The sequence below is a fragment of the Cebidichthys violaceus genome, unplaced genomic scaffold (assembly GCF_023349555.1).
Source record: "Cebidichthys violaceus isolate CVI_PGR_0920_01 unplaced genomic scaffold, fCebVio1.0.p SCAF_14, whole genome shotgun sequence".
Taxonomy (NCBI): domain Eukaryota; kingdom Metazoa; phylum Chordata; class Actinopteri; order Perciformes; family Stichaeidae; genus Cebidichthys; species Cebidichthys violaceus.
Genome location: NW_027176307.1, coordinates 10,604,618 through 10,629,439, shown reverse-complemented (window position 1 = coordinate 10,629,439; position 24,822 = coordinate 10,604,618). Strand labels below are relative to the sequence as shown.

At 40.7% G+C, this 24,822-nt stretch overlaps 1 protein-coding gene across 3 annotated transcripts in view; it reads left to right on the top strand.

Annotated features, from left to right (window-relative positions):
- The window catches only part of sgk1 (serum/glucocorticoid regulated kinase 1), a 30,232-nt gene extending 9,162 nt beyond the window's left edge, over positions 1–21,070 (top strand). The window contains exons 4-14 of one of the 3 annotated variants that reach the window (XM_068708792.1): positions 6,141–6,350; positions 8,878–8,941; positions 16,620–16,695; positions 16,896–16,971; positions 17,069–17,257; positions 17,355–17,486; positions 18,218–18,454; positions 18,553–18,648; positions 18,897–19,052; positions 19,165–19,254; positions 19,494–21,070. In XM_068708792.1, the coding sequence (XP_068564893.1) occupies positions 6,141–6,350; positions 8,878–8,941; positions 16,620–16,695; positions 16,896–16,971; positions 17,069–17,257; positions 17,355–17,486; positions 18,218–18,454; positions 18,553–18,648; positions 18,897–19,052; positions 19,165–19,254; positions 19,494–19,661 (1,494 nt within the window). In that variant the 3' untranslated portion in view covers positions 19,662–21,070. Of the gene's footprint in view, positions 1–6,140; positions 6,351–8,877; positions 8,942–14,459; positions 14,610–16,353; positions 16,507–16,619; positions 16,696–16,895; positions 16,972–17,068; positions 17,258–17,354; positions 17,487–18,217; positions 18,455–18,552; positions 18,649–18,896; positions 19,053–19,164; positions 19,255–19,493 lie in introns of those variants that run through there. The other 2 variants (XM_068708795.1, XM_068708794.1) reach the window with 2 other exon arrangements.
- The last annotated feature ends 3,752 nt before the right edge of the window (positions 21,071–24,822 follow it).

Here is a 24,822-nt window from a genome sequence, read left to right as displayed (position 1 = left end):
GCTATACCTTTTCTTCACAGTCAAAAAAACACCACCCAGCTCAGATGATCAGTGGCATTTAAAGAGTGCGTTTCTCATGTGGAAGTCGGCCGCACCGGTTCGCTCTCCACAGTGACGAAACAGAGGGAGACGACGTGTGACGAATCTCCCTCTCGTTCTCCCTCAGCAGTGACAAGGCCCCTGCAGGCTGAGCTCTGTTCCACGAATGCTAATGCATTGTGTCTGAAAGAGTGAATGAGAACGCGAGGAAGGCAATTGTTGGTGGACTGATTTAATTCAAAGACCCTGTCAAGTGAGTCTGTCAGTCGATAACAAGCGCAAATGCAATTCAGGTGCTACAATCAGATGACAATTCGGGGGATTTTAGGAACAGAAATGCCCACACCTTCCTCCCACACATTAACTTTTGTCGAACATTTTAACATTGTCTTGTCTTGACTTTCATGGTGCCCGAGGTTTTCTAGCGTGAGAATACGTTTCTGTTGGACTTTGGCTCTTGACATAGTCTTATCTGTGAGGTGTCTTGTGCGTTCTGAGAGGGAAGTAGATCACTTCTTAGTGAAGCTAATGGTTAATGACTTGTGTGTCCTATTTTACTTTTTAATGGCACTTTACTGACCCTTTCAAGGCAAGGACGCCAATTCTGGACTCTAGCCATCAGCAACTGTTAAAATTTAAACGGCAATCTCCGGGTGGAAAATCTTGGTTTTTGGATGATTTGGTGTTTTTCCGCAGATAGTTAAGTCATTATTAGAAACAGAGTTATGAAACCAACAAACAGCTGTCTAAAATAGAATTATAAACTCTCGGACACAGTCTGAACAAAACAGTATGATTCATTGCAGGGCTGTTGTATTGGATAACTAAGTGCACCCAAAAACATGAACTTTGTTGTCTGTGTCTTTCCAAACCAACATTCAGTTCACTTGCCAAACAGCTTACCTGATGAAAAACTTCCCTTGAATTCCAGCCGTTGATGCATTAAGCATGAATTACATAACTGTGAAAGCGTTTTTTAGCTTGTATTTGGGAATAAGTGGATATTAAGAGGATCAACCCACATGGTCCAATTATATTTGATACAAAGAGTCACACAGAGAGTACTGGGAGCAAAAATCAATTTCCAAGTGGTTGGCTTGTCATGCATATTGTACCAATACCAGGGAGAAATGCTTCTCATTCCAAACTTCTGTTGTACTCTTTTAAACAATTCAGCTAATTGACTCAAAACTTTCTTTTCTCCTTGTTAAAGACCTCAGCACATATTCATATTCGCGGCACAGGTCAGAATCCCCTGAGTCTTTTACACTCTGCACTCAGTAATGAAACTGGTGAGGTGCCAGCTTAGCGTTGGTGTTAAGCCAACTTTGTATCAGTCTGGCACACTTCCAGCTCCTTCTTGTCCTCCTGGTAATACTGGTAAAGTCAGCTGGTTGACTGTTGAAAACCTTGCCTCTAAACTTATTGGAATCATGCTCTATATCCTTTACAACCTTGATGATTTCCTGCCATCATTCATTGCTCTTCCTGTTGTTATGACTCTACTATGTTTTTTCTCTCCTCTGAGTTAAACATATAATTTAAGCAGCATTTAAATGAGGAAACTATCCCAGGCTCTGGAAAGCAGTTTTATGCTATACCCTGTTTAGCATACACTTAGCAATGGGAGGCTACTAATCCTCTGGCGTTCATTTGTTCCAAGGCCAAGAGCTCTGGCAGTGGAAGAACGTGGTTTGCAGTAATAACCTTTCTTGCATGATCTCTCTTCTTTGCTCACAGTAAGCGTATACACGCACACACACACACACACACACACACACACACACACACACACACACACACACACACACACACACACACACACCCCGAAATGGCACAATGCATTTGTTTCTGTTGCTACTGCAGCATTATACAGGCTTCCTCTGCCAAAGCACAAAAAAGGAGATAAATACAGAAGGCACTTCATACCTTGGCTGCGGTTTGCTGGATTTGTCGTGACACAGGGGGATGTGTGAATTAGCTTTGTTGTGTTTTACCACAACCCTAGCTATAATAAACTAGAGTGGAGCTGAAGAAGGAAAAGTATACGCAGGTGGTTTGTGATGCTAAGAGCCATCCTGTCTAAGCTGTGTCTGGTTTGATACAGATAACCAAGGCATTCGGTGTACTTAGAGAGAGATATATCTGCATGACTGCATGTTGTGCGGTGAAATGTAAGGGTGAGTGGGTGTGAAGAAGTGACACATCTTCATTATTGATAAGACTTTCAGGGTTTCAGTGCAAGAGTGCTTGAAGAAAGAGGTTAATCGTGAGAACAACTGATATTGACTGACTGAAGTGGACTATAATGTAGGATAAATATTAGTGAATAATCAGTCATTTGAATATTCTGTATCCGTTTCTATAACTCGTGTGGTTCAACTCCCTCCGTATCAGGGAGATCCACTAGTATCCTCCCTTCCCAGTCTCATTGTGGGGGAATTTGGGAATTATTGTTGTTCTAATCTACCCTGAGAACCCAGCTAATCCCGTCTTCCATCTTGATGTTCCACAGCTAATGCCAAGAAACTGCTGAGCCACAGAGACTCTGCAGCACCCTGACTATGCAGTGTAATTTTTTTCTTCTTCCATTTCCACACTCAGCTCTGTTGAAACTGCTTAGTGCATTGAGGTTTTGGGTCTTATGGCTCTCCCTCGACAACTAAGCCTAGAGTTGACCTGATCTGCTTCCACATGGACAATGTGCTTACTCATGGCATTACTAGTGCACAACAAGCTATTGTACTTGTACTTTGTTACATACTGCATTTTGTTGTTCTGTTAAAGCCTCAAACCTATTATTCCATTTCCACTTCAAGTCAACCTCAAGACCTCATTCTGGTTTTATGGTGCTAAACCCTGAATCCACGAACACAAAACCAACGTCATGCAGCAGCAAAAAGTAGGAGGAGATGCAAAACGAGTATATTGGCATGCTGTGGAACCTGTGTTTTGAATGGACAGTTAGCGCTGATATCCACCGCTTTGATCCAAACTGAAATATATCAGCAACTATTGCCTGAATTTTGAACAGACATTCATGCTCTACTGGCTTTTTCATCTAGCACCACCAGGATCTTATGTGTCGTTTTGAGTGAAATGTCTTCACAACTAGAAGTTGGATGACTTAGGTGACTTTTTTTAAGTGAGTGTTTTTAAAGTCAGTGTACCAAGGTTTCCACCTTTGGCCAATTCAGTCAAACTGTGCTCATGTAATTTGATATGTTTGTCTATCTCGGTGAGACAGGAGGTGTGGCTTGACATCAGAACAATGGAGAATGAAACAAATGAATAAATAGGCTTTTCATTGCAGAGATTGAGGCACACTAGAGGACCATGAATAGGACTATTAGTCAGTAAGTCAGGGTTGACCTCAGCGCTCCTCAGGATTTATGAAAAGAGTCAGAATATGACCCCAAAGGAGGAAAATGGCCTCAAAGCAGCTTCAGTTTGAAATCCCAAACTTACTCCTTTGTCTGTTCCCCTGTTCAACAATAACGTTGCAGTTCTCTCTGTCCTGCTCTCTTTTAGTAGACTATTTTCTTTAAAAGTTTGTGTTTGCGATCAAGGAACTAGCAAAAGAAGACAGAGCAGTGACCTTGTCGGTTATCTCTGTCGGGGAACGGGACGGCTTATGCAAGAATATCTCACACTCTCGTTCTCTCTGTTTATCTTTTTGTCTTTCAAACATGTTTTTCTTTGTCTCCATATCTCCACTCGCACCTCATTCCTTTCTTCTACTTTATGATCCCCCCCACCGATGCTCGCTCGCCTTCCCCTCATTTCATTACTCTTTGATGCTCAGACATATGTGGGACGTCACACAGCTTGTTAGAGGTGGAGGAGCACACCGAGGAGAGCCGGTAGAGGACAGAGAAGGATAAGCAGGGCGATGCAAACAAAAGGGGGGTTACCAGGAAAGAGGGTCATAACACAACATAAGAAACACCTTACGATGCAATACAGCAGCGTTAAACACCAGTTTCAAAAAAACATATTACATATTTTGCCAGATCAGCAAATAATCTATTACATGTCTTTCAGGCACTGTGTGTTTCTGACCGCTGTGCCTCTCTGTCAGTGCTGTTTTTCTCTTGTCTACCCCTTTATGCAGAACCTGATCTGATGTATTATGCATTTGTTTATCATGAAGTGTATTTGCAGTATGCACAGTGTTGTTGTGAGCCGTAGCAATGCGAGTGATGTGTTTACGAGAATGTTCACAGCTTTATCATTCAGCACTGTATCGTATGGCTAGATCATCTGTATGAGAGCAAAGGGCAACTCTTAAGGTAAAGGTTTTACGTAACTCTGTCAATGACTCAGACACTGTTGTTGTTGTTTTACATCTTTACAAGATGATGTGGAAAGAACACAGGCAAAGGGCAGTTGAAGAGGTTAGTGAGGAGAAGGCAAAGGAGACGGAAGTGGTCTGATGAAGTCTGGTATGGTGTGTGCATCCTGGCTGTAGTATGAGAATGTCCCTGTATTATATTACATCCTGAGTTTATGAGGTGAAAGGACACATCTTATAGGACAGGCCTTATGCAACCTAACTAATAGCAGGACCACTGTTGTCTTAAAGGGTCGCAGCACAAAACCAGGTCAAAGGGGAGGGAAAGGAGATGGTATTCATATACGTGTGTGTGTGTGTGTGTGTGTGTGTGTGTGTGTGTGTGTGTGTGTGTATGTGTGTGTTATACTTCCTGTGCACATATTTTCTTACCCATTAAAGGAATGAATGGTACTTTCTCTGGAAGGCTCAGTAAGAGGCCATACAATAAAGAATAATTTGAATGCTAAACATGTACAGTTCAGACTAATAAAGAGCAGTTTATGGGTCTGTACATACATAACTATGATGAAATGTTGCCTAGAGAAAAAGTGTTTTGGCAATAAATATGTATGTGCTTTACATATTCACACACATGTGTTTGAAATAAAGAAATATCTGAATTAGATGTGAAAAATATAGTGATGTAGATTCAAAAGAAATAAACACAAAATCCAACATATGTCTGGTTGTGTCCAAAGGTAACCAAATCTGCCTAACTGAGTTTTATAGGTGCTTGTTGGCAGATTTTGTTGGACACAGGCCAGGCTAGCTGTTTCCACATTCCCAGCCATTGTGCTAAGCGAGGCTAAGATAACCAACAGTAGCTTTATGTTTAACTCTCCATCAGAAAGCGACTAAACGTATTTCCAAACAACGCTTTAATGGTCATATCAATGTATTTGATTGAATACAATTTTCACAATTTTGGCAAAAAGTTACTGTATCACTTTGATTTCACAGTAGATACAGATAGCTGTAGTCCTTAAACACACACACACACACACACACACACACACACACACACACACACACACACACACACACACACACACACGCACAGACACACAGTGTTGTGATGGAATGGTATCATATTGTGTTTGACACTCTGTGCAATTGTTTGGATCCATTTTGTCCTTCCAGCACTGAGCTATAATTATAGTCAAGGGAGCAACCTTTCATGCACAGGGAAAGTTTTTTTGCCGAGTTGCAAGTTTTGAACTCGCACGATCTCTCTCACACAAAATTTCCCCATGCCAAGTTGTGGTAATGCAGAGGCCAGTAGAGCAGCAGCCACTGATAGAGGCCTTGATAAGACTCATTTAAAATGGCTGCAGTCATTGAACCTGTCCACTCTGTGTGCCAAGGACACCATTTGCCTTATATAACAGCCATTCTGGGTCACTGATCCACCTACAGTATGCAATTTGGTTTCCTCAGGAACTCCCTCACCTTCTCTCTCCTGTAAATGTGTGCTTGAAGGCTATTTTTTTGGCTTATGCCCATGATATGTATTCAGTCAGTGTTGCCTGTCGCATGCTAAATGATTGAGTGTAGCTGTCACACGGGAGGAGATTTCTCCCAAAGCGGAGATCTTACTCACTGCCTCCAATGCAAATGTGTCCCTCAGTTATTTTACTCATAAAATGAAGGTGTTGACTCAAGCTGTGGTCGTTTGTTAGCTGGTCTTAAATGTTGCTTTTCTTCCACATGTAGTACTTGGTTTTAAACTATTGCAAAATACACCTTCACTTGTCTTCGCTTTCAGGTCAGGAAGTGGAAGATGCTTTCCCGCCATCACGGCGACGATACAGGCAAGCAGAAGGAGTCAGATGTCCACCTGGGCGGTTGTCAGTCCTGGGGGATCCACGCGTCGCCACTCATGGCCAGCCCTGTCATGCTGGAGTGCTCCATCTGCAGCGGGCCCTACATCAGCTACGCCATGGAGGATACCTGGCAACCACGTCAACGCACACAGGTAAGTTAGCCAACAGCTAATTCAATTACAGGGAGCAAACACTAAGTTATTACGTTAATCAGTGGATCGCAAAGCAGGGGACTTCCACATGTCCTTGATGGAGGTTTTAAGGTAATCCCCAAGTTAGTCGTGTACAGTAAAAGATTATTTACATTGTGGTTTTTTTCAACTTTAACTTTGAAATAACTTAAATTCTGAGCATATCTAGTGCCTTCGCAGGATTCTCCACATGGCATCTGTTCACTGTTTTAGTACTGACCAAAACTGTTAATTGGTATTCAACATAACATGACCCACCTTTGTATCAGTACTTGTAATTGGGCTACTTCAGAGAGCTATTTTAAATAACCCTATGGCATCAGCAGCATTTGGTCTAACCAAACAAGACTGCTAAAAAAACAGTTTAGAAAAATGTCATAACATTTGCAAATTCAAGGAGAAAGGGGCATGAATGGAAAAGTGATTGTAGACTGCAGAGAGATGTTAACAGTATAAGGGGATGTGAACAACAAGCAATATGTGTGTGTGTGTGTGTGTGTGTGTGTGTGTGTGTGTGTGTGTGTGTGTGTGTGTGTGTGTGTGTGTGTGTGTTTGAATGTATGTGTGTGTTTGTGTATGTGTGTGTGTGTGTGTGTGTGACAGCAAAAAGGAGAGGAAAAGATGGATAGACAAAGCTGCTGTCAGCTATATTGAGACTTACATGCAGATGACATGACCATGTCATCTGCATGCAGGCAGATTGTTGAAGTGTTCTCACACTTAAACACACGCACACACACATGCCTCAGCTTGTCTGGCTCTCTGAAAACACCTACGGGAGAATACTGAGTTTTCAGAGCTGCAACGTGGAATTGCAAACTAGGCTAACACTGTATTTAACAGCAATACTTGCAAAGGCCCATTAGTGACTACAACATCAAGTAAAATCTGACACAACGGTGTGGCTTCACGGGAATGTCCTGTGACAGCTGCCAAACCCACTGTTAATGTATGTGAAACGGTAAAGTGTGACAGACTTACATAGCTGCTGTTGAACAACTATGTGAGACCTTGCGTGCACATTCTTGAGTCTTTACTTGTACATTTCTGTGTCATTCAACCTGCCATGTATGTAGAGCAATGTATTGACAATTATAATCAAAAACGGTCACACACAAAGACAAAAACACCACTTCACATGCACTGGTGGAAAGCAGTGCATGTGAACAACATATGATACATTTGTGGAATAAATGTTTAATTAATCTGGTGGTTTAAGCCTTTACAAAAACGCAATGTCTAGTCGGGGCCCTTTGTGTCTGAGTTGGTGTCAGTTCCACTAAAGAGGTATGTCCCCTCTGAACCTGCCAGACTGTTTTATTTTGATAATGGTTTGGGGTCCAAATTATCCATTATTTCACAATAAAAAAATATATATTTTCAATGATTTCATCAGTACTTTTACTTTCTAAACTTTAGGGACATTTTGCTGATAATATCTTTGTACTTAGGATTTTGAATCCAGGACTTTTACTTGTTATGGAGTATTATTCCATTAATATATGGGTTTACTTAAGATCTCTAACACTTCCACCACTGCCCACATCTGATAGATAAAGAGAGATAAATGGATACATTTGAAACTCTCTTGTGTCTCTATGTACAGTTTGAAGACATGCTGCAAAGTGAACTTAGCCTACAAGATCAAGAAGCAGTTCATCTTCTTTTCATGGCGTTCGGTCTCACTAAAGCACAATAACACGGTGTCGTCATTTTGTTAGAGCAGAGGTTTCTCACCGCTTTCAGCACAGGACTCGAGTGATTTAATGCAGTCTCACCCTGGAAACCCGGCCTCGTTAAAACACGCCACGCGTGGAAACCGACTGAAACTGGGGCACGAACAAGTCTGGGTCAGAATCAGTGGTTCCAGAAATGTTGACTCAGAGTGCTGCTGTTCAAAAATGTTTCATTTCTTTTCTTTTAAAGAGCTTATAAGCAGCTTAGATCAGTGTGCGCTTCCCCCTCTTCACAGGTTACATTTGTTCGTTTGTTCAGTTGTGACCACTTCAACCGGCCATCCGGAGTGCTATCCTATCCCCCTTTAGATTTGTCTTGTGACCTCCTTGTTGGGATCTCAACCCCCAAGTTGGGAACCACTGACCTAGTTTGTAGCTTGGCCAGCTTATTATTTTATTTATATAATGAGGGCTTGAAAAAAACATTACAAGCCTAAGGGCTGTACCGTTCCACAATGCTTAGAACACCTTTTGTTATTCAACTGAATTCAAACAATATATCCAAAACCGGATTTGCAGGGACGTACGCAACCAAGCCAGTGTGTTGCCTAACATGTCAGGTCAGTTATTAATGAATATGCATTTCTTATAGACTTTGAAAGAATGATTTGATGGCTTTGGAACTGAATCCACCACAGTCTGAATCTCAATTTGCTATGTGGGTGCATCTAATACTGAATATATACTTTGCATGTTTTTGTGATTTATATATTCACTTTGTTTTACTAAGTAATGCCATATTTCTCCCCCAGGCGATGGACCTGTACTACCACAATGAGTCAGACCCAGACAGCTACTGTTGCCCTGGTGAAAACAGTAAGTCCCCGGCGATTAAACCTGTACTTTTGTAGTCCTCCACTTCCTCCTTTCCTTCCCTCTTTCCTTTCCATCTTGCACACCGTGACTCTCATTCCTCTGTTATCTCTCTCCGTCATTCCTCGCCGTCAGTCCTGAGTCATTTCTCTTTATTGTCTGCAGTTTTGTTTATTTTCACCTCATCATTCCATAATAATCCTCTACCATTCATTCTCTATTTTTCTCTTGTTTGTTGTTTGCTTTCTGTCCAAACATGATGGCTGTGGGAGCCAAATGATTCAGCCTACACACACACACACACACACACACACACACACACACACACACACACACACACACACACACACACACACACACACACTGGGTAACTTTAACTCACCTCACCATTCTAATCCAACCTCATGAGCTCCCATAATAACTGTTGTTCATAAACCAAAAATTACTATTTTGTTGTTTTGTGGAAACTGGGCTGGAGAGCAAAACAGTACTTACAGACATAATACTGAGCGCTGATCATCACCACACAGTTACCTTTCCCACATCTGTTCACAACTTTTGTCATTCGCTGTAGTAGAAATATGTGTTTGTTTCTGTCCCTGGGTAAAAGTCCAGCATCGGTTTACAGCCAATTTACAGTAAGTGACTGTAAGTTTAATATTCCACCATGCCCCTTATTTGTGCCACAAACCATAGTCCAAACCAAAGTACACAGTATGTGTGTGCGTCTCATGCCTTGGCTTAAAAAAATCCTTTTTTTATTGCTACTTTTACCTTCGCTGGGAATTTAGCGTGAGCTCTACACATGAGTGTGTGTAATGCGTGTGTGTTTGAGCTCACCATATGTCATTTTTAGCAACACTTTCCTTTACTTTGGACTCAAAAAAATATCTAATTCTGTGCATCTTTAAACTGCAATAGTTAGCAGATGAAAACCAATATTTGACATTTAATTTGTAATGCATTGCTATAACATTGTTTTACGATTAAATGTAGAAACCATTCATTTCCGCTCTTGGATAATATGCACATCCTTGTCACAGGCAGTGGAGGAAGGAACTTAAGTAAAAGCAGTACTGTAATTTTAAAATACTCCTTCACAAGTAACAGTCTTGCATTGAAAAGTTCACTTAAAGATGCTGGATTTGATTTTCAGAGCATTAATACAGCAGCAACCAACTGTTTGTTATGTAAAGATACGGTGGAAAATTGTCTATCTGAACAGAGACTGAAGTGGCTTTTCCTCTGTGTGTGTCGTTATCCGAGCTTCTCCTTCATTTGTTTTCATAGCCCGGCCGGTCGCGTGCGCTTTTATTGCATTTTAGTGCATGTGAGTGTTCCCCACTGGCTAGCTAATCGCCGCCACTCTGCACCGCTCTCATGCAGCGGTTACAGCTGATAACACCATTTCGGTATGCATTAATGTGTAAGTAGTATTTTACTGTTGTAGAAGGTCGAGGCCTAACACATTTTCTAATATATTGTTGGGTACTTTAATCTATAATATTGCATTATATTATATTATATAATTATTTTTTAAGTTCACAAGAGCATTAAATGGAAATACTACAAGTACAAGTAACAAAACTTTGTGGCAAATGTGCAGGTACCTGCTGCCTGCTGGAGAGAAATGTGACAACAAACCATTTCAACACGCATAATAGCCATGTTCAGATTAAAATGTTTTTCACTGGGAGTAGCCTGCCTGTTAATTATGGGAGTTTTTTCGGCACATGGAAAGACATCCAAGCAATTAGCCAAGCTGGTGACAAGCTGTTTCTGTGGCCTCGGCGGTAATGCTGCTACACCCGGTTGTTCCAAGCTCAGCAATTAGTGGCTTTCCGAGCACAAAAAAAAAAAGTTTGTCGCATATGAGTTATTTACAGTGATGCAGCGATGTGGGTGACAGAAGGAGCGGTAGAGAGCAACGGCGGAGTGCCAGGGATGGATACGGTAATAATAATTATAGGGAGTAGAGTTCTGGCCGTCCAATTTCACAGAGGAACAAACGGCAAACTGTGTGTTCCCTCACTGTGTTCTCATGCATCAAAGAGCATCTGCTCATTAAAACATGTTAGTACGCTCATCATCTTGCTAAAGAGCAGTTGATCAGCATTTACATGCTGACTTATTGCATAGTGCTGAGATGCTAACATGTTTAGTTTATGTGACGTGTGACTATATCGCCTGAGCATGTTCTCTTCTGTTCTCAGTGATTTAAAAAAAACCCATCAACATAGCAGCTCCCTCTCTGAAGCTGTTGTTTACTCTTTTCTTCCACCACTCATGACACACAGCTCACCTGTGTCAACCTGCCCTTCATACAAGCAAACATACACACCTACGCACGCACACGTCCTCAAACTGTACTTAATAATCCAAGGCGCTCCCAAACCAGAGACAGTTTAGAGACGATCGTCTGAACATGTTTTTTTTCTTCCATTATACCCTGAAGATTTGCAGTTAGACAGATTTGGTTGTGTGTACTGTATTCAAAGCCAGGGCTGCCAATGACATAATCCCTGTTGCCTCCATCACAACCTAATTCTAGCCTTAATCCAGTAGCCAAATCCTTGCCTCTCTTTGCAGAAATGCTCTCACATATTGGGGCGTCCAGATGGCCAAAAGGGGTGAAGAACGCAAGTTTTTACACTTCACGTCCTTCTGGACCTTTGTTGCATGTCATTCACCATCTTTTTTTTCCCAAAAAATAGTTTTCAACTTTCTTAATTTTAGCTTTTAAAAGCTAAGAGTTCCTAGAAATAGTAACAGAAGTATTAGAACACACTGTAAGTCTTATTTTGTATGTATTCATAGCTTCCTGTTGACTTACTAGACTTGTACAACATTTGGAAAGAACAGAAATTCAGAGAAAATAGAGACAAAGTTCTGAAACAATACGCTTTTTTTTTAAAGTTTATAAGCAGCTTTGGATTTCTTTAACACGACTTCTCCATTATAACACAGGTAAACCGGTTTTCCTTGATTATTTATTTCCATATGTGTTAAATTGTATTGTTAATTGTTTGCATGTCTAGCTGACCTCCTGTGCACTGACTTATGCTAGCAATTAATTGAGAGTTAAATAATTGGTAGTGTGCTTCCAAACAATTGACAGTTATATCTATTAATTTCTAGCTAATTATTACAAAACTCTCACACACACAGACCAGGAGTTACCTTTAACAGACAGAAGCCCAAGAATACCACATTTCAAACAGTTTGGTAGCCTGGCTAGCCAAACACTCAACACACACCAGTGGCAAAATAAAAGCCTAGCTGTCCTCTCCGAATGGCCGGGGCCTTTATGTAATGGTGTCATCTGGTTTCTCACCACCGAGGCTCATTCACATTCAACGCCAGATCAACAGTAGCCACAAACATCCTCATCATCCCCGCCACAGAGAGCGGACATTATAAGACGGAGGGATTGGTGGACGAAAGAGATGAAAGGATTTAAGGGCTGGATGTCATCTGCCAGAAGACAGCGTGAATATGGAGATATGTTACTCTTTGTGTGTGGGTATACTGTACGTGTGTGGGCTGAGGGAGCGTGTGTTGATACTACAACTCTAATATCCTGCACCTCAACCCCACTGGCACTGCAGCTAAACCTCTTCCTGTCCTTGTGTGTGTGTTGTGTGTGAGTTAGTCAATTCCGGCTTTGGCATCAATGACAGTGCCACTAGTGGGTTACATAACAGACTAGTGTCTCACACACAGACACAGAAAGGCAACAAACACACAACTTGAGTATTGTGGAGCCTCCTCTTGTTCAGGGCCCAAGCGGTCTTGCCAATCCAAAAGGAATAGAAGGCCAGATAGGAAAAACACTGAGTGGACCTCTTGTTAGTACTGCTCTCTCTCTCTCTCTCTCTCTCTCTTTCTTTCTCTCTTTCTCTCCTGATCTTACCTTAACACCTCTCTATCTCTCATTTCGTCCCGGGGGTATAACCACAGATGCAGACACAAGAGCAGTGCTCACATCCTGGCGAAGGTAACGTCTTCTTCATGCTCACTTTTAATCTTCACCTGTCACATGTTTTACTTGTTATTACTTGGAGGGAAATGCAAGAGTAGCAGCTCGTCATTCGGAGGTTAAAACCACTTTGCTTCTGTACATCTGTGTGCAAGTTTTTCAAGGGCATCGCCTTTCTTATTGTTTGAGAAAGCAATATGTGATGTATGAGGTTTTTGCTTGTTTTCCCACATGGACTGCTACTGTATAGCGTTCAGTCGTGAGATATTGTAGATTAAATGAATGTTTAAGGACGGCAACATGTGCTGATCTCAAGGAGAAATAATCGTTTTCTAACAGACAGCTCAAAGTTCCCCTTTGGTGCAGTGAGGAAGAGGTGTGTTGGACACCTTGCGGGAATTTAGGATGTACCTGATGTGCCCTTTCTCCCTGTCTCTCTGTTTTAGAAAGAGTGTGCGTGTGCATGTGCAGGTTTGTTTTGCCCTCCAGCTTTGTGTGTGTGTGTGTGTGTGTGTGTGTGTGTGTGTGTGTGTGTGTGTGCGTGCACATCAGGTGGCTATGGGGGACAGATTAATAATAGATTTGACCTGAGTAAGGGGGAAAAGAGAGACAGCAGTAGAAAGTTGAGGCTATATTTAAAAATTGCAGTCACACGTGCACAATGATTTTCTACAAGAGGCTGGGGGTCAGGAGCAAAAGAATACACTCGCTCTCTCTCTCACACACACACACACACACACACACACCCATATTCCTGACTCTTAGTCATTTGTGTACAAACCTTAATTGCTGCTGTCTGATGCACATTTCCCTGGTGTTTTCCTTACTGCATAACCTGTGCATACCTTCAGTCCTCACATTCTATACTCTCTCACACACTCAATAAGACAAAAATCTTCAAACATTATCCTGAGATAACGTCCTGCGTGTATAGGCACCTGCAAAAATAGTCGGGAGTGCAATGCATCAAGAGTTGATGATATGGCTTCAACTTGTTGACAGCTCCCAAATTTTTAATTAAAGTAAACTCAGTGAATTTCCAAATTCGGGTTACTTTTTAATTTGGAGCTCTGCAGGTGAATGACCTGAGCTTATAGGCTGTAGTGGAAAAAAAACTGCTAACAACAAAAATAAAAGGAGGTAAACCAAATTCAACCAAGTGAAATGCAGATGACTGAAAAAATAACTAACTAATGGTTAGTGAAATGGTTCATTGGTGAGAATAATCATGCGGATTGATTCTATTTCCAGAAGCCTAATTCATTTTATTTGGCTCAAAAATCCATCGGTGTCCTGTGTTAATACCTTTCTATCCATTGTGCTGCAGGGGGGAAGCAGCTGTCGATATAAATGAACAAATGTGTTGTGTGTTTAATTGTGTATGAAATACTAAGTGAAGTCTATATTTCCAATGGTTGATCTCGGAAGTAGGAGCTTATGAGTAGCTTTTGAAGGCAGCACGCCCCCCCCCCCGAAGGAAACTCATTCAGCCTCGCATGAAACGCCAAAGTGTGGACTGGAAGGAAATAGAGGCGGGACGTCTCCGCCCTGAAAAGAGGGAAGAAAAAAATCTTCAGGATGAAAATCTGGAATGCGGTGTAGTTCGATTACCTGTTTGCCGAGGAACCATATAGCGTCTGTCCTCCGGAAAATAAAGCGAGCCTATGAAAGACAGAACGACCGCTTTGACGTGTAAGTAGGCTGCATATTCATTTTTTAACCGACCGCGATGTGTTTCCCCATTCGAAAAACAAATCTCACGAGAGCCATACTCCTGTAGGGAACTCTTGGTCCATTTGGACTGAATGGTTTTCCTGCGGTTACCAGCCTATTGTGATATTTATAGTGTCTCTTTTAAGGGTAAAGCTAAAGCTCCCTAACCTACTTTCTGTGCCTGGAGTGTGTGTGTGTGTGTGTGTGTGTGTGTGTGTGTGTGTGTGTGTGTGTGTGTGTGTGTGGTTGGGAAGAAAGCGCTGGAAGACATAGGCCTACTTGGGGGTGCGCTCCATTCACCCCATATAATCCTTTGATCTGGATTCATGGTGCTGTTATGTATGGCAAAGCCTCCCTGATTAGGGGAGTCTGTTAAAAAGTGGCAGAGGAACTTTGGCAACTCTCTTTTGCAACTTGTTGATGAACCTTGGCGCTCCAGGCAATGCAATGAGAACCCCTTCAGACCTGAAAGGTTTGTTTGTGTTCTGGAACTGAAGTGCATGGTAACATACTGGCGTATGTTTTTATTCTCTCCCGGTAATTTAGAAACCTGTGAATTCATACAGATTTTTTTTTTTTTTTTTTGCGTAATTGTCATTGTTGTATTTTGTTTGTAATGTGCATCAAAGTTGATTGTTTGCATTGTTCCAACTCTGCAGCGACAATTTAGATATTTTTTCCATGTATCCTTTTTTTCGCACGGTTATCAATAATAATTGTTACGTTATACTGTATTGCATACTTCCATTCCACTCAGGCGTGTTGATAAAACTTGAACTAGGTGCCTTACGTAATAACTGAGCCCGTCTGCTCGTCTGCGTGCCAGCGCGCAAAACGAGAAACGACTGGCAATTTCTCCCAAAATGTCATTCTGATCATCACATTAGAGTGTTTTTGACTGCTTCTGAGAGCCAGGTCCACACAGATTGTGGGTCTGATCTGTCTTTTTTTCCCCTTTTGAGTTGGATGCTTTCAGAAGTTTCTCCGTCTGTACTTTTCCACTACCAGCGTCTTGTTTTTTTTTTTTTGTTTTTTTTTCTTGGCATCGGGCCTTCCTCGGCTCAGGCTCTCCCCTCGAGAGTCTTTTGTATACCAAGGGAACCTGCGTCACTCCCAGCGGTTTAAACTGAAACACAGCCAAATGGTGAAGCCGATAGTCCAAGTTAAGAGGTTATTTGTGATCATTTCTACGGTACAAGGTTGCAATCTCGAGGGGGATAGACGGGGAGCATAGATGCACTGTTACAAACAGTATCAGGAGCTTGGAGAATAATCCCGAATGACATGAATGTTCACTTTTTGTACAGTTTATTCTGTACTCCTGGTACATTAAGGGTCCCCATATGTCATTACTTGACACATCTGGACATCATTAACCTATAGGATTTGTTTTCAGCTGTGTGTAAACTGAAAAGTTGCTGTTTTGGTGACACAGTTCAGACTGTGTGACACGTGGGATGGTAAGCAAAGTTGCCATGGTGTTGCTTTTCCACAGCCTTTCAGTGCGTTGTGGGAAATAACTTATTTATTTTTCCATTTTTTTTTTTTTTTTTTTGCCGCAAGCACATCGTGAGGCGCGGCTATGACATGCAAGGAGCGCAACGGCCTCTGATTGGCCGAGCATAGGATCGATCATCTTCTCTCGATCCATTTAGCTGAAAGAGATGTTTCCAGAGGATCACGCCCACCCAGGGGGGTGTGGGTGTGTGGAGCAACTCCTCCCCCAGCCTCTTATAAAGCAACAAGCCAAAGGCATGATCGTTATATTTTACTTTTGAGGCAGCTGATGAGTTGTAGATCATGACGGTCAAAACGGAAACAGAAGCGTCTGTCCTGACTTACTCAAAATCTAGAGGGCTCGTGGCATTAGTCACCGGTATGGAATCCTAACTATTTAAAGGCGACTCTTCACGACATGTATGGAGTACTTTTTTGCTTTTTTATTTCAAAATCTAAACATTCTTTTTCTTTCTTTTTTTTGTGTTGCAGCTTTTATGAAACAGAGGAGGATGGGTCTGAACGACTTCATTCAGAGGCTCGCCACAAACTCCTACGCCTGCAAGCAGTGAGTATACCATCTGACTCATGTTATTGTTCTGCATTCACTGGAGGACTAAACATTGAGAAACACAACCAGAAATGCCGGTTATTTGTCCTCTGGAGAAGCTTTGTGTGACTCCCAGATCGGCCGATTCACATAAAAAAACAACAAAGTGTGGATGGTTTTGTTGAATGAACTAAGATTGAACTCTTTCCTTTTTTCAGTCCCGAAGTTCAGTCTATTCTGGACTTGAGTCCTCCTCAGGATACTGAGCTCATGAACGCAAATCCCTCTCCTCCTGTAAGTATATCTGCATTATCCTCTGTTTACATGTTTATCATACATTTTGGGGTTCATAATGTGGCTCTAACTTCCTCATCTTCTCCCCCTCTCTCAGCCCAGTCCCTCCCAACAGATCAACCTCGGTCCGTCCTCCAACCCTTCTGCCAAACCCAGTGACTTCCACTTCCTGAAGGTGATCGGCAAGGGGAGCTTCGGCAAGGTCCTGCTGGCACGCCACCGCTCCGATGACCAATTTTACGCAGTCAAAGTCTTACAGAAAAAGGCCATCCTCAAGAAGAAGGAGGTGAATGTGGACGCAGTCGTGCCGAAAGTACACACACGCGACAAAAATGGGGTCTCCTTGTCAACCTCTCTAACCCCGTGCTCTTTGCATTCCTCAGGAAAAACACATAATGTCAGAGAGGAATGTGCTGCTAAAGAATGTCAAGCACCCGTTCTTGGTTGGCCTGCACTACTCTTTCCAAACAACGGACAAACTCTACTTCATCCTGGACTACATCAACGGAGGAGAGGTGAGTTACCGGCTGAGCTGCTGCCAGTGAAAGATAAGGATATGGAGCAGAGATGATGGAGGAGAAGCGAGCTGTTTTAAAGAAGAAGCTACAGATGAATGAATAGGGTAGAGGGACATTTTAACGATGGAAGAAGGGAAGTTTTAAGAGGAATGATGTAGTGCCAGAATCAGAGATTAATATTGAGGCAGAAACACAGACAGAAAGAGGGGATATCCTGTCATGAGAAGCAGAATAGAAGTTGCCACTCTCTTGTCTTTCTTTCTGTAAAGGAAACGCCTCTCAGGAAATCATGGGGTGGGTTGGGACAGCGGGAGAGACTCGGGGCCAAAATTAGCAGCGCCATTCAGACTCAGTGTGTGTCTGATCCAGCTAATTTCCTGCGATTGTTGGACGAGCAAAGACAGTGCTGATTAAATATGGGCCTCATCGGGGAAACGGGACACATTTACTCTCCTTCTCCCCTTTCTTCCCCTCTTTTCCCCCCTCTGTCATGTTGCTCTCTTTCTCCACCTCTGGCCCTCGTCTCATCTGTCTTCCCTTGTCAAACTTTTTAAGCCTTCCTGCCTTCCGGTTTCCTCTCTGTCTCTGTACCTGTCTTTTCATCAATGTTCTTCCAATATCCGTTCCTTGCTCATGCTGATAATCTATATTAGAGATAATCTATAACACAATCAAGACATTTTAAGGTTTGTTAACTAAAAATATATATTTTGTTTCTTGTCTTCCAGTTGTTCTACCACCTACAGAGAGAGCGCTGCTTCCTGGAGCCCAGAGCCAGGTTCTACGCAGCAGAGATAGCCAGCGCACTGGGCTACCTCCACTCCCTCAACATCGTCTACAGAGACCTGAAGCCAGAGAACATCCTGCTGGACTCACAGGGTCACATCATTCTCACAGATTTCGGCCTCTGCAAGGAGAACATTGAACCCAATGGGACCACGTCAACCTTCTGCGGTACACCAGAGGTGAGGACAAAGTTTTCCGGTGATTCCGAATTTGACATGCCCTCTGTAATATTCAGTATTGTAGCTTACCACTTCTCTGTGTCTTTTTCTGTCTACAGTATTTGGCTCCTGAGGTTCTACACAAGCAGCCGTACGACAGGACAGTAGACTGGTGGTGTTTAGGAGCTGTTCTCTACGAGATGCTCTATGGCCTGGTGAGTACCATTGACATTCACCTCACATGATTTTAGAGTAAAGTTACACCTCCCCCTCAATTTTGTCTTAAATGTCAGAAATATTCGAGTGATACTGTACGCAGTGGTGCAATCTTACCTCATCTTTGTTCCACTTGTTTGCACATGCGTGATTTTTAAAATGATGCAATCAGTGTTGGTCATGTGGATTCCTTGCTCCTTCTTGTTGGCCAAGATGCTAATCGGTTCTTTTTGTCCCTTTTGCCCAGCCTCCGTTCTACAGCCGTAACACAGCGGAGATGTACGACAACATCCTGAACAAGCCGCTGCAGCTGAAACCCAACATTTCTAACGCAGCCAGACACCTGCTCGAGGGCCTGCTGCAGAAGGACCGAACCAAGAGGCTCGGCTGCACAGAGGACTTTGTACGTGCTTGGTCATTTTGTCGCATGCGTGTTTCTGTAAAGAATTCATATTTACATATTATGTGCGTTAAAGGACATCATTTAATTATTCATCATTTGTGTCTCTTCACAGACTGAAATTAAGAACCACGTGTTCTTCTCCCCCATCAACTGGGATGACCTCAATGCCAAAAAGATCACCCCTCCCTTCAACCCCAACGTGGTACGTTCCTTTTTAATACCCCAATAAGTCTTGATTATGGCAGATTTAGGATTTTCTACAGAGTCCACAGACTCGCTATTGTCTTAGTCCTCAGTATTTACATTTACACGACTAGATCAAGAGCATGGAACACCCTCGCTGGGAATTCACACATTTCCAGATATGGCAAGGTATTTAACAGCCTGACTAATCCCTACTTGTCCCCCCCCCCCCTCCCCCGTCTCCTTCCTCCCTCTCAGACGGGACCTAACGACCTGCGGCACTTTGATCCAGAGTTCACAGACGAGCCGGTGCCCAGCTCCATTGGCTGTTCCCCAGACAGCGAGCTCGTTACAGCCAGCATCAAAGAGGCTGCTGAGGCCTTTGTGGGCTTCTCTTACGCCCCGTCTATGGATTCCTACCTATAGGAACACAGGACACCAATTCAGACTTACAGGACATGGAATGTGGCGTGTCCATGCACTTGCATCTTGACCCCCCACCTTACATTTACAATTGGGGTGAATACATTTTTCTGAACCAACCCCTGCAGCAACTCTGCATCTGCAAAGAATTGAAACATGTATACTTGCCATAATTTCTCCAGCTCTTAAAAAGAAGACTTGCTGCAAGAGGAAGCCTGCTTTCTTTAGATGACTCATTGAGGTCGTAGTCCTCCATCTTACCCTGATTAACCAACGCACAATTTCTTCAATTTTCCACAATTGCCCATCTTTTTACCTGATAGTGGAGGTCCTTTGCATACAGCTCAGGCAGCTTAGAAGCCCCCTCAACCCTGAACCGACACACACAGACACACACACACACACACACACACACCAACTTCCACCTTCTCTCAAAATAGGAAGGCTGCACCCTACTGTACCAGCCCTGACAAGTATTTCCATCCTCATCTATGGAGACAGTCTTGAGATTCTGTCTAACCCACAGGGGAGCTTCCTTTTGAGTTTTTGAATAAGTAGAGATGACATTCATTTGGTGCTTTAGTTTCTTCTCATTTACTTTCTGTGTGGTTGAAAAGGGACTTATTTGAAGCTGAATGTTACAAAGGGGGATCTTTTATTTATTCTCTCAAATGTGCCTTTTATTTATTTTCTCTCCATCATATCTCACATCTTTTGGGTTTTGTCTGCGTCGACCTTAACGTTACCACGTTTCATTTGTGGTAACGTTTCTTTGAGACAAGCATATGCTACTGGCAGGATCAACCAGGTAGCCAAACGACACCGGGCGGAGCGGGACGCCGACCGCCTGCGTGCGCTGGATGGGGGGGAGACTTTACACCAGCTGAGAGGAGCCGGGTTGTTTTTTTTTTAAGGTTACCAGAGAGGAACGGTGTAGCACCATATCAACACACCTGTTGCAGCAATAACGTGAGACGTAGAGAACTTAATGTTTCATATCTTCATTTGCACATAAAACAATAATGGCGATAGAGAGAGAGAAAGAGAGAGCACAGCTGCTAGGTGACTAAGAGAGTGATGTGTTCAGGAGTGTTTGTGTAGTTCTGCTTGCCAACTGTGTCCCCCTTATGTGGTCTTCCATTCGCCTCACAATAAGTTAACGGCGGCCAGGCTGACGACATCGAAAGTGAACATTCCATTTTAATATTGCTGTAATGCAGTTTGACGGTATTTAAGTTTGTTTGTATATTTGAGTTATGTGTACTAGTTTTAATGTATATTATTGAACAAAAACTGACTTAAGGTATGCTTAAATATATATATGTAACAATTCATGTTAAATGTACTGTAAATTGTAAAATTGTTTCAGATTTATGTGACCATGTCTGGTTTGCAATAAAAGTTTAACTTTATTACACCGTATAACCTTGTGTGTAATTTTATATTAATTAATTTCATTGATTTGCCTTTTAGTTTGACATTTGCTTATAATTTTTTACAACATCTTGTTTTGACATTGCACCAGAGTCCATAGAAAGTGAGCACATCAAAGCATGTTTAAGTTATAGAGTAAACTCAAACATGTAGAGAATAATCCGGTTAACATTTACTATTCCAGCTTGGAAGGAGCTTGAGCTACTGGCCACTGGCAAACCTCCCACATTAGTGTAAAACAGACTTTACCCCCCTCCATGCGTCAGCAGCCTTACACAACAATTACTCTGACGTCCAAGTGTCTGTGTGTGTGTGTGTGTGTGTGTGTGTGTGTCTGTGTGTGTGTGTGTGTGTGTGTGTGTGTGTGTGTCTGTGTGTGTGTGTGTGTGTGTGTGTGTGTGTGTGTGTGTCTGTGTGTCTGTGTGTGTGTCTGTGTGTGTGTGTCTGTGTGTGTGTGTGTGTGTGTATGTCTGTGTGTGTGTGTGTGTGTCTGTGTGTCTGTGTGTGTGTGTGTCTGTGTGTGTGTGTGTGTGTGTGTGTGTGTGTGTGTGTGTGTGTGTCTGTGTGTCTGTGTGTGTGTCTGTGTGTGTGTGTGTGTGTGTGTGTGTCTGTGTGTGTGTGTGTCTGTGTGTGTGTGTCTGTGTGTCTGTGTCTGTGTGGCCTCAGACAACGCAACTCCAGGTCAAAGCATATTTATGAACCAGAGGAGAGTTACATTGCACTAGAAGATAACTGATTTTATGAAGCCAAAGCTGCAATTGCATGAATGATAATTCAAGTAGAAAATGTGTGTTGGGAAGGTGTTTTAGTGGAAACCGATACATTTTTTAACTCTGTGGAATTGTCCTGACGACAGTTTGACATTGTTGGTCTGAGAAGTTGCTTGAATATTCTGAGTCCAGTTCAAAATACCCACACGAGATTTATCAACATAAATATAATTGGGGAAAGTGTTGTCTTTTAAAGTAACTTCACAACTTCACACCTGTACTATAGTCTCAGTTTAGTGAAATTCTGTTGGGCCAAAGATGTTCTATAATATTTCCAGATCTGCTCAGCAGCAATAGTCATGCACTGCCATCTGCTGGCCAACTGATGAAGTAAACCAGTTGCTCTTACTTTCTCAGACAACAAATATGACATGACAGACTTCAGTTTCATCAACCCTCAATTACTAATTATCTTTAATACGTGATAATAAAGGACACTTTATCTATGCCTGTAGTGAATATGTATGTATGTGTGTATAATGTATAATGTATATGTATAATACATTATACATTATACATGTGTATATATACATTATATAATTATATATATATATATATATATATATATATATATATATATATATATATACATTATACATATACATTATATAATGTATAATGTATATGTATAATGTGCTGTATGTGTCACATTGTTAAATACTAAAATTACTTTTTTTATGATATATTTTCTGAAATAGAATACTATGACTTTTCTGAGGCGATCTTTATTACATACTACACTTTGAATTTTTCATGATATTTTTAATGCCTTACAATAATACGAGTTTTTTTTATTTTTATGACACACATTAATATGACTTTTTTTATTCTTTTTTTAATGACATACAACACTATGACTTGTTAATTACTTTTTTTCACGACATAAAATACATTGACTTTTTATGATATTTTTTCTACTATAAAAAGTATATTTTTTACTATAAAATTACTTTTTACAAAAATAAATTCAACATACTATATTATGATTTTTTTGTGTCTTTACACTATTTTGACTATGACAGTTTATTTTATAATATACAATAATATAACTTTTTCATGACATTTTCTGACACTTTGATGACTTTTTTTAATGATTTACAATATTATTACTTTTATTTCATTGTTTACAATATACAATATTATGTTTATTTCGAAATGGTATACTATGACTTTTTGTGTTTTTGAATGCCTTACAATATTACTATTTATACAATATTTTTTTTACGACATACACTACAATGATTTTTTTATACAATAATATGACTTTTTCAATACTTTTGCCACACACTGCTATGACTATTTTTTCATGACCGACAATAATATCACTTTTTTGACATATTTTCATTTATGTCATAAATAAGTCATGACTTATTTATGACATTTTTTGCAACATGCTTTACTATGAATTTTTAACGACATATAATACTTTGACTTTCTTATGAAATTGTTTTCGACAATGACTTTTTATATTTTCAACGACATACATTACTATGATCATCTGCTGTTCTCTGGGTTTTTGTTATTTTTTATACTATAATTTATAATTTATACAAAATTTTGTGACATTTTTCTATGACATACCAATAATTACTCTTATGATTTACAATACCCTTTTTACATTATACAATACTACGATTTTTTTAGAACATTTTTTCAACAACCTTTACTATTACTGTTTTTCATGACATGCTGTACAATGACTTTAAATTACATTTTTATGGCATACTGTAATATGACCTTTGAATTACTTTGACTTTTTCTTTCTGACATACTATACTATGACTCTTGTGACATTTGTAATGGCATACAATACAATCTTTTAAAACAAACTACAATATGACTTACAATACTTACATTTTTGCAACCTCCTTTACTTAAAAAAGTTTTTTATAACATGCTGTACTATATCTTTATAATCATATTTTGTTCATTGCAAACTATACTATTACTATTTGTCACATTTTTTGACAATTTGTTATGACACAATGTAGAATGAAATAGATTTTTTAATAAAGAATAACATTACTTTTTCATGCTATTTCTTTACGACATTCTTTATGATAATCACTTAATATACTATGACTTAATGACATTTCTTTGACAGTTGTTTTATTACTCGTACACTACGACTTTGTTATGAATGTTTTGAATATTTAGGCTTTACAGTTTATTTGTAGTAAGAATAATTTAATTAAATGGAAGTGTGTTAGTAGTATAGTTCTAGCACGTAGTGCTCATATGTGTAAAATATGATCCATGAAGTGTCTCTAGTGTGACCACAGTTAATAATCATCTTTATTGTCCTTGGTGAATATTGATTTAATAATATAAATTGTATTTATTTTGGTGGTGCATCTGGTTCATGGGTTGAGTACTACGCCACTCGATGTGGGGTAACAGGAGTTCCACAAGATGGCACTGTTTTACTTTGTACTTGGTGTTTCAACTTGTAATGAAGCCTGCTTATTAAATATATAACTTACCTCCTGTTTTCTATCAAGTTTTCTACCACTTTCAAGCAGTTAAAATAGCTTACTTCAGGATATTTAATTGTAGAGGCAAGTATGATTTTAAATATACTTGGTTTAACTTGTAATGGAGTGTTTTCACACTGTGTGTTAAAGGATCTGCCCACTTCAAATTAAGTTTGACCTTTGTACCATCAATATGTGTGTCTGCTGATTATGTTGCCAATAACTTCCTGCTGAGTGAGTAAATCTTTTGATTGTCTTGAATTAAGAAGAAAAAAGAAGCCTTGCCATCACACAGTGTGTTTGACTTAGTGCAGCTTAGTCGTGTCCCTGTTGAGACACTGCATTTCTATATTTAAACAAGGCTAAACCTAGATAAGAAATGATTTTCCATGGGACCATTTGCCAAGCTACCATGTCAACTTGTTGTATAATAATAACCACGTGATTATTTGCTGTCATATTAATGACCGGTATTCAACAAGTAGG